The sequence below is a fragment of the Gymnoscopelus braueri genome, assembly GCF_963280865.1.
Source record: "Gymnoscopelus braueri genome assembly, chromosome: 3".
Lineage (NCBI taxonomy): Eukaryota > Metazoa > Chordata > Actinopteri > Myctophiformes > Myctophidae > Gymnoscopelus > Gymnoscopelus braueri.
The window spans coordinates 15291489-15306914 of record NC_137612.1 but is presented as its reverse complement, the minus strand read 5'-3'; the positions used below and the strand labels follow the sequence as shown (position 1 = coordinate 15306914).

The 15426-nt window shown below is 42.6% G+C and overlaps 1 protein-coding gene across 1 annotated transcript; it reads left to right on the top strand.

Moving 5' to 3' along the window:
• The first annotated feature begins 361 nt into the window (after positions 1-361).
• Positions 362-14725, top strand: npepl1 (aminopeptidase like 1). Its single transcript, XM_080423866.1, has 12 exons — positions 362-537; positions 4809-4994; positions 5919-6104; positions 7064-7153; positions 8070-8151; positions 8456-8598; positions 8879-8956; positions 9202-9302; positions 9549-9672; positions 11525-11701; positions 13033-13143; positions 14405-14725. The coding sequence occupies exons 1-12, from the start codon at positions 388-390 to the stop codon at positions 14573-14575; spliced, it is 1599 nt and encodes a 532-aa protein (XP_080279992.1). The 5' UTR covers positions 362-387; the 3' UTR covers positions 14576-14725.
• Positions 14726-15426: the final 701 nt, after the last annotated feature.

Here is a 15426-nt window from a genome sequence, read left to right as displayed (position 1 = left end):
AATTATTATTATGTATGATAGGATATAGAGTAGTTAACTGTGTGTGTGTGTGTGTGTGTGTGTGTGTGTGTGTGTGTGTGTGTGTGTGTGTGTGTGTGTGTGTGTGTGTGTGTGTGTGTGTGTGTGTGTGTGTGTGTGTGTGTGTGTGAGTGTGTGAGTGAGTGAGTGAGTGAGTGTATGGGTTGGGAGAGGGAATTAGATACAGTAGTAGGCTATTAAAGAAGTTTGTCTGATCCATAATATGGGCCAGAAGGTGGCGGTAATGCACCAAAAACTGGATGCCAACCACCGTAAAATAAAAAGAAGAAGAAAAACAAGAAAAACAAGAAGAAGAAGAAGACCGCCACCAGCCAACCAGGCAGGCAGGAAGGGAAGGAGGAAAGAAAGATGGCGAACGTGCAGCTGCTCTTCCAGGCTGCCGCCGGGGACTCTGAGCCCCAGAACCGGCCGGTTCTGATCCTGGGCCAACAGAGCAACCTGCAGCAGCTCAACTGGAGCCTGGTGCAGGGGAAACTGCAGCCTGCCGTCAGCAAAGAGGTGAGAGTTTATTCATTATGTATTCATAATATAAATACATACTACAGCAGAATGAATGGACGGTGTCAGCCATGGTTCACATGACGCTCGTCTGTCACAAGCGTCATGGCGCTACTTGTTCCTGGTGTTTGAAAATGTTACATTTACAACCCGTACATCTACATAAACGTTCACATTTCAAATATAAAGTGCTGACCCCACGGCCACGGATGTAATAAGTTAAAGCGCCCGGGTCTTAAGTACCCGTATCTTCCGTATTGTTCAATAAAAAGCAATTTTCATTAATTTTTTGAATAATGTATTAGCGTGCAATACACATCCCAACCAATAAGGGCGCGTAGTTGAATAATGTATTTGCGTGCAATACACATCCCAACCGATAGGGGCGCGTAGTTGAAAGCATAAGATGGAGAAAATAAGAGGAAAAATGACCACCGATCGGATTAAAATGCTTTTTAATGAACAATACGGAAGATACGGGGTACTTAAACCAGGCGCTTTAACTTGTTACATCCGTGGCTTTGGAGGCAGCACTTTATATTTAAAATGTGAACATTTAGGTAGATTTACTGGTTGTAAATGTAACTTTCAAAAACCAGGACCAAGTAGCGCCATGACTGTTATGATAGGTGTCAGAGGGTCGGCTAGCATTAGCTTAGCTAAGAGCAGCTAGCCTAATGTTAACTGTGTCTGTATGCACTGGTTCTCAAAGTTTTTAAATTTCAAGGACCCCCATAACTCTGAGTGTTCAAATGGAACCAAATGGACCCGTAAACTCTCTCAGAGTTACAGACCAGTACGGGGGTTCATTCCATTTGTACAAATGTACAAAGTGTACAAATTGAACCATCAATTAGTACTCTCAGAGTTAAAGACCTGTAAGGGTCCATTTGGTTCCATTTGTACACTCTGAGTTACAGACCTGTAAGGCAGTGTTTATCAACCTTTTTTTGTGCCAAGGCACACCTGGCATAGCCAAAAGATCCCAGGGCACACCTAGATATACGGTGTATATATATAATTATAATTATATATATAATACGGTGTGTATATATATATATATACACACACACTAGGGGTGTGCCGATGCACTAATTTCATGAAACGATACGATATTGGGCACACAACTTCGTTACGATACGCACTTTTTTATTATGAAAATATATGGGGGAGAAAAAAAGCAAATGCAAACAAATATTTCTGTTTTTGCATTATTCAGACATGCAAACTTGTAGCTTTTCAGCTTCCACTAGCCGTTTTGAATCCAAATAGGGCAATAGTGTGACACCTGACCCGAAAAAAACCCAGCATGGTGTCACCCTTTTCACCTCGGGGCTGTTTGCATGCCTGATTATTATTATTGTAAAAAAATATATATATATATATATATTTTCAAACCTTCAAACGGCGTGGCACACCTCAGCAGTAGCCCCGGCCCAAAATTGGGACGTTTGCCAGGGTTGATAAACACTGCTGTAAGGGTCCATTTAGTTTCATTTGAGTTACAGACCTGTAAGGGAAAGGGTCCATTTAGTTTCATTTGTAAACTCTGAGTTACAGACCTCTAAGGGCTAATTTGGAACCCTCCCCCATATCTCTGAGAGTGTACAAATTGCCCATCAATTTGTACACTCTCAGAGTTACAGACCTGTAAGGGTCCATTTAGTTTCATTTGTACACTCTCAGAGTTACAGACCTGGCTGGCTCTAAGGGCTGGCTGTACAGATTGAACCATAAATTTGAGTTACAGATCTGTAAGGGGTCCATTTGGTCCCCCTATACCTGTAATGTCTAGTGAAGAGAGAATCCCATCTGCTGAGGTACTGAAGTTGAACAATTACTAGTTGATTTGAATATATTTTATTTTTTTAAAGCAAACATGTTTAACTCAAATCTTTGCTTCGGGGGGAAGGGGGGTCCCTGGAACAACATATTATAAGATGGGGGTCCGTGGCCAAATACTTATAATTTTGGGGGTCCTTGACATGAAAAGATTTGATGACATTTGTAGAATTTGTAGAATCCCCAGAAGCAAAGAAAAATATTTTCTTTAAAAAAAATGCCGCACTATGAGCTTGTAGATCTGCTATTTTTGAAAAATCTTGAAAAAAAATGTTTTAGAATTTTGTTTTTTTTAAACTGTTAGGATTTAGATATTTTTTTAAAGAATCGCCTCAGGTCTTAATGGGTTAAGATAATTAAAGTGGTTGAAATCTAAAATGACAGCTTCTGCTTTCCCGGTCTTTATGGGTTAAGTAAAGTGCACGTGATTTGTGGTCAAAGGGCTAAAAAACGTGCAGAAACATTAGTGTGGTCCTTTTTTTTAATATCTTAAATATGTCTACTGCTGCATAATGACAGAGGCACACACTTGCTGACATGTGACTATTTATGGCCAGATAGCATGATTTCCCCCTTTTAGTGGGTATTAAAAACACACTTTTAGCTCATCCAAATCGGATCTAAAAATCTGCAAAGTAACTAAAGCCGTCAAATTGTTGTCGTGGAGTAAAAAAAAAAAAGAAGTACGATATTTGCCTCAGAGATGGCTTGGATTAAGTATTAAGTATAAAGTATCATATTGTCGCTGTCATCGGGCAGAAACCAACCAACCAATCTCCATTTGTTTATTTATTATATAAATCAGTGCTATTGAACGCCCTTTACGTCTGTGTGTGTGGGTTTTACAAATATTGAACCAGTAAAAAGTATTAAAAAGCGCTTCTGACTATAAACGTCCTAACTCCATTGGATCCTCAAACTGTCGGTCAAACCCTTTAAGACCTGGAACGCATCATCGCGTCATTTTTTGATTTGAGCTAAAAAGCATTATTTTACACTTTGGCTATTCAAAAATAGCAGATCTACAAGCTTGTAGCGCGGCACCGAGTGCCGCGCTACAAGCTTGTAGATCTGCTATTTTAGAAAATGTGTGCAAATTGAATATATATTATTTTAAAGCGAACATTTTAAACTCAGATCTTTGCTTCTGGGGGGTACATGGAACAACACATTTTGAGATGGGGGGTCCGTGGCCAAATACATATCATTTTGGGGGTCCTTGACATGAAAAAGTTTGAGCACCACTGATATAGACACATACATTTTTCAGAATACTGTTAGGATTTAGAAGACATTTGTAGAATCGGCTTCAGGTCTTAATGGGTTAATGGTCAAAAACCTCCCTAACTCCACTTGAGCTGTATTTGGGTAAAGTGACGATAATATAAGGACACATTCAAGTATCTGACCATGTATAAAGTCACCATACCAACTCTGATGAGGCAGTATTGTGTCATTTATTTTCATTTCCTGAAAAGTAATATTATAGACATGGCTGGTTTCTTTCTGCCCGATAGCTGAAGTGAAGTATAAGTTCCTCTAAATTGTGCTTAGTTACTTTACTTTAGAGCGCTGGTAAAGTGTTTGATTGGATTAGGGGCACTATACCGTTCTAAAATAGCCGTAGTGATGATAACATTGATGAGTGGATATCATCATGGAAGACCTTAGGTCTGTGTTGGAGTTCCTTGTGCAAAGTCCTGGGAGGTTGTCGGTTACGTAAGAAGGCTATGGAGCCGTTCTATAAAGAGGGGTCAGTGTGCATTCAGTAAGGTCAACGCAAAGTCTGCCATGTCACTGGTTCACAACTTGGGGGGGGGGGGGGCGGGGAGGGACCACCAGGGCAAGTGATCCAAATAGACCCTTTACATGTCTGGTGTATGTAGCACAAGGTAAAGAAACAAACAAAAAAGGTATCCATTTCAGTCGTGGTCGATTTTGAGACTACCCTGTAAAATCCTCAGTGCACGTTTATCTCTGAGAATACGGCCCGGGTCCATTTGGTTCCATCTGTACACTCAAGAGTTAACTGCCATTTACACTGAGCACTATAACTATAAAGATAACTATAACTATATTGTTCACCATTGTATTTTTTGAACTTGGTGTGAACTTGAATTGTCCCTGAACATTCATTATGTGAATTCTTTTAACTTAGTGTTCTGTAATAAAAGGTTGTCGTCGATGACTGTAGGTGACTGAGGGCGAACTGATAAAGTGATCACTTTATTATCGTCTTATTATCTTGTTAATTAATTATAGCCTACATGGTGGTGTGCCACATTTATTAGCCTGTAGAGAGAGAGAGAGAGATCAACCAGGGGCTCAAAGGGGATAAAAAAAAGTGTGTGTGCGCACACACACACACACAGTGTAAATGTAGATGAGTTTTTAATTTGACTCTCTCTCAATGTGTTTTCACTTTTCAGGTTTGGCAGGCAGCTCTCAGTGGTCTGAACCCCAACCCTACGGACAGCTGCCCTCTGTACCTGAACCATGCCACGGTGGCGGCCCTGCCCGCGCGGGTCAGCAGGCACAACAGCCCCTCCTGTGCCCACTTTGTGTCCCGGCTGGTGAAGACCTGCCTGCCCGGAGGGAACACCCGCTGCATCCTGGTCAGTCAGCGTGTCGTCTTCTTCACAATTAGAGATATACTAGACCATACCCGTGGGGGGATATGCGCACATGATTTGGCAACCCGGGAGAACACAAAAACGCTGATAAACAGCTGACTAAAACTATGACAATTCTTTTTTGTCGACTACCTTTTTTCACTGATAAACTAAATAAAACCTAAGCTACCATGACTAAGACTAAATATATTGACAATTTCGTCAACAAATAAAAACTAGACTAAAATATTAGTGAGTGATCTAGTGGAGAAGAGATCCAGTAGAACTAAAAGACAAGTTATTTTATGTTTGGTTGCGCTCGGGTGTTGTGCTCTGAAAATAGCCGATCTACAAGCTCACAACGCGTCGCAGCGCGACGCGTTGTGAGCTTGTAGATCGGCTATTTTCAGCATGCAACCAAGTGTAAAATCAGCCATTACGACGCCATCAAGGCACCGCCAACATACATTTTAGTCGACTAAATCAACTGTAGATTTAGTCGACTATAGTCTTATGATATTTAGTTGACTAAAACTAGACTAACGTTAAAACGTTTCAGATGTTCAAGATTCACTGACTAAAACCAAGTCAAAATTTGCTGTCAAAATCAACACTAATAAACAGCTGACATTTGGGGAAAGCAAAAAACGGGCTTCGCTGCCCCCAGAAGCAAAGATTTTAGCAAAAAAGTATATACAAAGATTTGCAAAATGTTTCACGATCTTTCAAAAATAGCTCTACAAGCTCATGCCGTGCTATGAGCTTGTATATCTGCTATTTTTGAATAGCCAAAGAAATCTAAAAGGACATTCCCGGATTTAATGGGTTAAGAAAAGTACATTTTACTTGTGTCATCTCTCTGTTCAAAGAAAAAGACATGGACCTATAGCTATAACGGGTGTCTCTCCTCCTCTCTCCTCTCCACAGATGGTCTGTGAGCGCGCCGACGTGTTTGCGTCCGCCTGCGCCATCGCCCGGGCCTTCCCCATCTTCTCCCGCCGCTCGTCGTCCTCGCGCAGCCGGGCCGAGAAGAAGCTGGTGACCGTGGAGTTTGTGATCGTGGGCGGTGGCCAGGACGGCGCCGCTGGCTCTCTGGGTCTCAAAGAACTGGAGGTTAGGGATCGATGGGACCATATGAAAATTTACCATTCACGATTATTGTGGCAAAAATCATTGCGATAAACTTAGAATGCCACTTTTGTTAACACATTGGGTGCCAAAACCGTATATATACGGTTTTGCGCATACTAACGTTGAGTGCCAAAACCGTTTTTTTTTTTTATTATTTTTTTTTTTTTCCTTCACAGCAACAGGAAATATCACTCCTACAAGATTTAGACTCCAATCCACCTCCTGGTTAACTTATGACTTCAAAAACCTGTATCTCGGCTCCTGTGCACTTTTTTTTTTTACAATGTTAATTTAACTATTTTCAACTGGCTGCAACTATGGAATGGATTTCCGAATGTTTTAAATTTTTTCCCCCCGATTGTACGAGACCTGTATGTGTGTAATGAGGGGATCACCGTGAGGACGGTGATCACTGAAAATATTTTGTGACTACTTGAAAAAGGTTCAAAATGTTTAAAAAGTCCTGGCACTCAAAGTATAATATTTTAATAAACCTCTGGCACCCAATGTGTTAATAGTCAGGTGGGATTTCTGAAAAAAAGGCCTTCTATAAGGAGGTTAGAGGCATTTGGGGGTAAAAGTCGGGTACCAGGCCATTTTACATAATTCAAGGGTGCTGAATCAGAAAAACCTGGTACCCGAGCAACATTTTTAGTTTTTGACCTAATTTGCATAACAAAATGGCTGCCAATTTTGAACTATTTCTTCAATAACACAAAGCAAGCAAAACTGATAAATAAAGTGTCTATGTCTATGTTCTGAGGGTCAGACAATGTGTGTAAGGTATTTTTAATGTAATTAGTAGAAAACATACTCCTAAATATGCAAATTAGAGGCCACCATTACAGAAAACGGTTTAGTACTCAGACAGGGCCATACGCATCCCCCTTTTTTTTAAATTAGAAATTTGAATTTTTATTTACCTTTTTGTTTTGTGTCAGTGTCTTTCCAATACAGCAGATGGAGTGAGACTTGCAGCACGGATTGTGGACACACCCTGCAATGAGATGAACACAGACCACTTCTTAGCTGTGAGTCAAACTGTGTGTGTGTGTGTGTTTGTATTACTGTACTTTTGAGGACCAAATACCCCCACGCGTATAGTAGAATATGAGAAACCCGCTACTTGCGCTCGGGTGGCGCAGTGGTAAAGTCCCTGCCCACCATCACGGATGTTCGAATCCACCGCGGCGCAACTGGCTTTGTCGAGCGTCTACACACAAACACAATTGGCCCATGTTCGGGGGAGGGAAGCCGGGCGGGGAGGAGGGTGATATCGGTCATAGCACGTATTCCTACGGGCTGGGGCGGCACCTGTCAGCAGGGAGTATTGGGCTCTAGGTCCTCCTGGTGGGGGCTCCTCACTGGCAGGTGAGTCAGTAGGATACTACAGCATAGCCTGGTAAACCCCCCTCCCTCCGGAAATCTCATTTGCATTTGGTTTCAGGAAGGAGGGTCTGGGATTGCTCACAGAGTAAAGCTGCCCGAACCACTGCGCATACGAACCAATCAGCGGCTGCTAGGGGCGGGATCATCCAATCACCTGCCTAGTAGCTTGAAAAAATGAAACTCCGTCTGTCATCGATTCTGCGCCCGGAGTCTCAGATGCAAGTACGCTGTGAAACAAAATGTGTGTCGCAAGCTTCTTCCATTTGACGGAGTGAGGTTAACTACAGCAGTGACAACACAGAAATGTGTGTGGGGAGGAATCTCTCACAATATCTTTTCAGTTGGGGGTCCGCAGCCAAATACATGTCCATTTGGGGGTCCTTGACATAAGAAACATTTGAGAACTACTGGTCTAGATTAGTGGTTCCCAAACCTTTTTTTTAGCTCGAGACCCAAAAGAGAATTTAGACTTCTAAGAAACATGGATATTAACACTCCAGGCAGTAGTTTTATTCATGTAGCCTTTCAGCTATTGATATGAATAAATGTGTTTTACAGGAAATCAAGGCCGTGGGGACTGAACTTGGCATTACTCCAGTGATTATCCGCGGAGAGGAACTGAAACAACGAGGTTTTGGAGGTACTGGTTTTGCACTAAGTTTGCTAGTTTCTTAGGCCAAGGGTTCCGTGAGTGAGAGAGAGAGAGAGAGACTTGTAGAATCCTCAGAAGCAAAGATTTGAGTTAAAAATGTTCGCTTTGAAAAATGTATATTCAAAGATTTGCACACATTTTCCACGATAAAAAAAGATGTACAAGCTCATAGCGCTATGAGCTTGTATATCTGCAATTTTTTGAATAGCCAAAGAAATCTTACAATGAGACACAGATGCGTTCCTGGTCTCAAAGGATTAATACTATTCTACTGTCTCCTTTGCCCCGTCAGGTATCTATGGAGTAGGCAAGGCAGCCGTGAACCCCCCGGCGCTTGCAGTCCTGAGTCATACACCAGATGGCGCCACCCAAACCATCGCATGGGTGGGGAAGGGCATCGTCTATGACACTGGAGGTCTCAGCATCAAAGGAAAGGTAGGGAAAAAAACACTTAGTTTCATCCATTCAATCCGTGAACGCATACTGTGTAATTTTAGATTTATTTGCTATAACCATTATTTTATACTTTGGGCTATTCAAAAATAGCAGATCTACAAGCTCATAGCGCGGCACCGAGTTCCGCACTACGAGCTTGTAGATCTGCAATTTTTATTTTATTTTTTTATCGTGAAAGGTTTGAGGTTTACTGCGAGAGTTGATAGTCATTAAAGTCCTCGTCACATCATGTTAAAGTATTCATTGTGTTTTTTTCCAGACCACAATGCCGGGGATGAAGAGAGACTGCGGGGGAGCGGCAGCCATTTTGGGAGCTTTCAAGGCCACTATAAAGCAGGTGCAACTATAAACTGCCCTTTTCTCTGCTTATTTCCTCCTTTTAAATATGGTTCAGGTTTACTTTAAAGCTGCATTGTGCTACATTTAGTTTAGTTTATTTCAATCCTCATCGACGGTGTCACAAAACATTACACACTGTGATCCAACATTTCTTTCTGAAAATCTTGCCGAAAATAGCCGAGCTTGTAGATCAGCTAATTTTACCATGTGTGACATTCGACTTATACTTGTGTTTGCTTTCAGGGATTCAAGGATAATCTCCACGCCGTGTTCTGCTTGGCAGAGAATGCAGTCGGACCCACTGCCACACGCCCTGATGACATCCACACTATGTACTCTGGAAAGTAAGTGTCTTTTTATGGGGTTTTAACGTGTCTACGGCGTGTGGTAGGACAATCAGAAACACAGTGTAGTCAATACAGACATGTTCTCTTAAATGCTCAATTCTAAGTGGTTTTTAGAGGTGGCCTTTCTCTGAAGTGATAGCATTGTGATTTTTAGATGAGATAATCACACAACAATGCACTATAATGCCATTTCATGACTAAGTATATATTTCGTCAGTGATTTGACTCTGTCTGATCCCGTAGAACGGTGGAGATCAACAACACGGATGCAGAAGGCAGGCTGGTGTTGTCAGATGGAGTGGTGTACGCCAACAAAGACCTGAGTGCTGACATCATCCTGGATATGGCAACGCTCACAGGGGCACAGGTGGGTTTAACCATAGATATAGAAACCTAGATGCCTCATGGGCCTCTGCAGTTCATTGGAGCCGACCTGTGTTGCGGTAGCCTGGGCAGCATATCTTTTCGGGGTCTATGATCCGGTCGGGAGCGGAAGTAGCTCTACGTCACCAGGCGCGTCATCCGCGTCATCAAGCGGCCGAATGGGCAGATATGGAAAGACTTCACCCCAAAATAGGTCCGTCCTAATAAAATCCTTGATGCAGCGTAGTTTAGCTTATTTTTTTAAATATAAATGTGAGTGCACTTTCCGGAGACTATTTAGCGTCTGTATTATCCCACGGGGAAATTCTATTCCATTTTAAATAGGGATTGGGGAACCAAAACAAAGCGGCACCGCAAAACCGGATGGGCAAAATCCGGAAAGAAAATTATTATTATTTTTTTTTCAGTAGGCGTGGCCTAGACCGGATCACACGTGTCTTTAATAACGCATACCAGGCTTTCCTCCGAGGTGGAAAGACTGGTGACGCGAGGTTAGTGTTGCGGCCACCATTTTGGAGACGGCGAGCTTCCGGACTACTGGCCAATCACAGAGAGTCTTTTCCGGGACTTGGCAGAATCTAGTTGTATAAAAATATATTTTTATACAACTAGATTCTGCCAAGTCCCGGAAAAGACTGGCTGTGATTGGCCAGGAGTCGGAGGAGGCGTCTGCCTTTATATGTCCATGGGTTTAATTGTTAACTCGCTGAACCTTGTTACAAAGTAACGTTTGTGTGCCATCATTCATGTGAGACACTGAGAGATTGTTTTATGGTGTAAATCAAAGTTCAAACAGTAAGCCAGCCAACATGTAGGACGAACTAACGTATAAAAGGGATGGTCTGCTGTGAAAGTAATACAATAGCAGTATAGTATGCAAATAGTATGAGCTTGTAGATCTGCTATTTTTTTTAAATAATGAACATTTTTGCAAATCTTTGAATATATATATATTTTTTCTTTTTAAAGCGAACATTTGTAATTCAAATCTTTGCTTCTATGGGGTCCCTGGAACTAAATATTTTGTGATGGGGGGTCCGTGGCCAAATACATATAATGTTGGGGGTCCTTGACATGAAAAAGTTTGAGAACCACTGATGTAGAAACATACTTTTTTTTTTTTAAACTGTTAGGATTGAGACAATCTGGGAACCCATCGCCAAATAAAAAGGAAAAACAGCGCCCTCTGCTGTTTTCACTTGGCTCTGGGGGGAGCGACCGAGTGCCGTGCTATTAGCTTGTAGATCTGCTATTTTTGAATAGCCAAAGAAATCAAAAAATTATACAGGTGCGTTTCTCCAGCCTGATCTCCAAGAATGTAGTATACATTGCACGGATCCAGTGCACGTCATTCCGTGCATAGTCGCCTAGAAACCCCGAAAATCTGTGCGTATGTACGGCAAGTCCCACAGTGGGCGTAACCAGTTGCAACCCGGAAAACCCAGAAGCAGAGCAGTCCCCACAACAAAATGTACGATTCTGTGCCTATCGGTACGTTACTCAAACGGCGCTGAGTAGGCTCAAGGGAACGTCGCAACGTTCGGGACGGCAACTCGCTCGCTTTAACTCACTCGGTGGTCCCTTACGTGGCGACAGTTCCCTTGAGACTGCGCGCCTCCGAAATGGTTTAGTCACAATGGGGGAGATGCGAGGCGGCTATGCACGGATTTTCGGATTTTCCAGTTGTCTATGCACGGAATTTGAAAAACGTTCAATGACAACGTTTCCTCTGGCGATCGGGTTGGTTTCCCGGATTGAGTAGGTCAATCATCAACTGACATGTCCAAAGATGAGTGACCCGTTCCTTTTTGTTCTTGTTGTGTTTTCCGTTGTAGGGCATTTCTACCGGGAAATACCACGCGGCCGTGATGACCAACAGCGAGGAGTGGGAGGCGGCCTGTGTGCGCGCCGGCCGCAGCAGCGGAGACATGGCCCACCCTCTGGTCTACTGCCCCGAGCTGCACTTCAGCGAGTTCACCTCCGCCATCGCCGACATGAAGAACTCTGTGGCCGTGAGTTGGAACCAGTAGACCGTAAAAAAAAAATATGGACAAAGTGACGCCATTGGGTTTCTACAGACCCGTTTTGAAACCATCTTTCTATATCCGGTCCGAAATGCGGAATTCATGCTTTTGGCTGCAACCGCAGCGAGGGCGGGTCAAATACAGACACTAAGGGCACGGTGTCTGTACAGCGCAGTCGGTAGCGCTGTCGCCTCACAGCTAGAAGGTCCTGGTTTGATTCCCGCCGAGGACGCTGTGGGCGCTGGGGGCGTGTCTTCTCCTCCACGTCATCAGTGCCCATAGCCTAGGTGGGGTTGGCGAAAGGGCCTACTCTGTGTGGAGTTTGCATGTTCTCCCGTGTCTCCTAGGGTAGTTAATACCCTCACAAAAACATGCAGTAATCCTGGTCACTATACCGCCTCCCCCATGACAGCCGGGGTGCCTGATGGAGGGGAAGGGAACTGGTTGGAATAACGTGTTCCTTCCACGCGCTACATCCTACCAGGGAAACTCCCCCCTGTCGGGTGACAAGAAGGTCAGTTGGCTCTCATGCATTGAAGGAGGCATGAGCTCGGCTCTGGGCTCCCTAGGCTGGTGGGGGGAGTGTAGTGCCCAGGATCACTTAGAAAATTTGCACCGGGTGAAAAAAAAGGGTTACAAAATCGAGGGATAAAAATGTAATAAAAAGAGAAAAATACAAACACTATATGTACAAAAGAGAGAAATGACATTTACCTCGCCTTGTGGTCTCCTGATAGATGCTAGTTTTTTATGCTTTTGTGTGGCACTGTATTATGATCAAGCAGTGGTGTAAAGCAACTAAGTACATTACTCACTTAAGTAGAATGTTGAGGTCATTTTACTTTACTGGAGTATTTCCAATTTTCAATACTTCTACTTCTACTCCACTACATCTGAGGCAAATATTGTACTTTTACTCCACTACAGTTATTTGAAGACTAGTTACTAATTACTTTGCAGATATAAATCACTATGAAACACACATTAACCACTTTAGCCCTATTTTATACATGGGCTATTTGAAAATAGCCGATCTACAAGCTCACAACGCGTCTCATCGCGACACGTTGTGAGCTTGTAGATCTGCTATTTTCAAACATTTTAGTACTTTTTAGTACATTTTGATGCCAATACGTTTGTACTTTTACTCAATGTATTTCTACACTGTGGTATTGCTACTTTTACTTAAGTAAAATAATCTGAGTACTTCTTCCACCACTGTGATCAAGAAGGGCATTCATTTACAGTTTCTGCCTGATTATTATTATTATTATTATTTGAATGGTTTATCCTGTATTCATTTCCTTTTGTTGTCCCAGGACCGGGAGAACGCGCAGAGCTCCTGTGCAGGCCTCTTCATCGGTGCCCACTTGGGCTTCGACTGGCCTGGGGTCTGGGTGCATGTGGACATAGCCTCCCCTGTCCATGCTGTGAGTCACACAATCATACACACTAGAGATGCGCGGATCGCGGTTTTAGCCGTGGTTGCCTCAGTTAACCGCAGTTTGGGTGGATTTGGGTCAATCAAATATAATAATGAATTAATTGGATAAACCGCGGGTGAAATAATGCGGGAATTACATTAATGATCTATCTATATCAATCTATAGGCCTATTATAGCTTTTAGAAAGCACAAAATAGTATTTTAATATTACGTCATTTTACATCAGGCACAAATTAGCCGCCTACTGCACGTTACCGACAAGGGGTCTTTGTACCGGCTGCAGCCAGTGTTGCCATATTTTGCGAGAGAAATAAGCAGCAAGGTCTATGAAAACAAGCCCAAAACAAGCGCCAAATTACCCCAGAAGTCGCTTATAAAACGCAGACCTGGCAACAAAGCAAGTTGAAAGCAAAAGTAAAATAAATGAAGCTTCAAGCTCCGTCTTGTTACCATAGATATGGATTGTATACAGTCACTACATCGCGACAGACAGTGGTGAGTAACATTGTTGAAAACTAACGTCAGGAAAATTATAATAATTTGATGCGGATCCAGAAATAGGATGGTATAATTAACCGCGGTTGGATGGCGGGTGGATAATGAACATGTATATGCGGATTCGGGTGATGATCAACCCTATCCGCGCATCTCTAGTAGAAAACATTCAGGGCATATTTGCCAGCACTAGCCTATATATGGAGATCCCCATAAATGGAGACAATCGACCTACGAAGTCTGACAGCATAGAATCTCTAGAAAGGGAGATTCCTAAACGTAGCATAGATCTGGCATCAGCGAACCCTTCCCAGAACTCTATATATAGAGATGTTTCTATATCAGTGGTTCTCAAACTTTTTCATGTCAAGGACCCCCAAAATGATATGAATTTGGCCGCAGACCCCCCATCTCAAAATATGTTGTTCCAGGGTCTAAAGTTTAAATAGTCGATCTACAAGCTCATAATGTGTCGCTGTAGATCGGCTCTTTGAAACTATTTTAAAATGTTTTTCAAAATAGTTTTTAAAAATGAATAAAAAAGCTTAGGTAGAAAGGGTATGGCTAGATGGGGCCTTTAGGCTTCTGTTTATTTCTCCCTCAAAAATGCGGAAATGTACATCCATGAATGATCTCGTCCTCACATCAGAAAAATTGAATTTAGGTTCAAAAACTCCCCTTTTAAACTTCTGTTTCTACTGAGACTTGGCATATTAGGTGGACTGATCTTCTGTCTTCTTCCTCACTACAGGGAGAGCGAGCCACAGGGTTCGGCGTGGCTCTGCTCATGGCTCTGTTCGGTCAGGCCTCTGATGACTCCATGCTGAACCGCGTGTCCCCTCTGACCACAGTCACCAAGGCAACCAACTCCTCCTCAGGGGAGCAGATGGAGAGGGACTGCAAGAGGAGGAGACTGGTGTGAAACAAACACAAAAACACCAGCACGGTCTACTTTGTCCACCAATAACTGCCACAACACACACCCCTCACTCTTAACCCTTTTAAGGCCGGGAAGGGAACGCATGTGTCATTTTAAGATTTTTCTTTGGCTATTCGAAAATAGCAGATCTACAAGCTCGTAGCGCGGCACAGAGTGCCGCGCTACGAGCTTGTAGATCAGCTATTTATTTTTTTTAAATCCTGAAAATTTGTGCAAATCTTTTATATACATTTCTCAAGCAAATCTTTACTTCTGGGGGACCCTGGAACAAATTATTTTTTAGATGGGAGGGGGTCCGTGGACAAATATAACTTTGGGGGTCCTTGACATGAAAAAAGTTTGAAAACCATTGATAATATAGCAACGTAAGTAAAAAAATAAAAATAAAAAAAGGAACAAAAACTGTTAGGATTGAGAAGACATTTGTAAAATCCCAGAAGCAAAGATTTGAGTTAAAAACTTTCGCTTTGAAAAAGTATATATATATATATTCAAACTAAAGATTTGCACACATTTTCCAAAAAAAAAATAGCAGATCTACAAGCTCATGAGTGCCGTGCTATGAGCTTGTGTATATGCTATTTTTTTTTTTTTGTATAGCCAAAGAAATCTTAAAATGACACACAGATGCGTTCCCGGTCTTAAAGGATTAATGCAAAGTGCTCCACAATTATGGTCGATTTAGAGCAGTGGTTCTCAACTTGAGAGTTTTACAAAATGGTTCCATTTGAAAACACTCAAGAGATGACAGACCTGTAAGGGTCCATTTAGAACCCCCTCACGTAACCCTGAGGGTCCCTCCCTGGACCCTAGCTCTGGTCCATTGCCTAGCA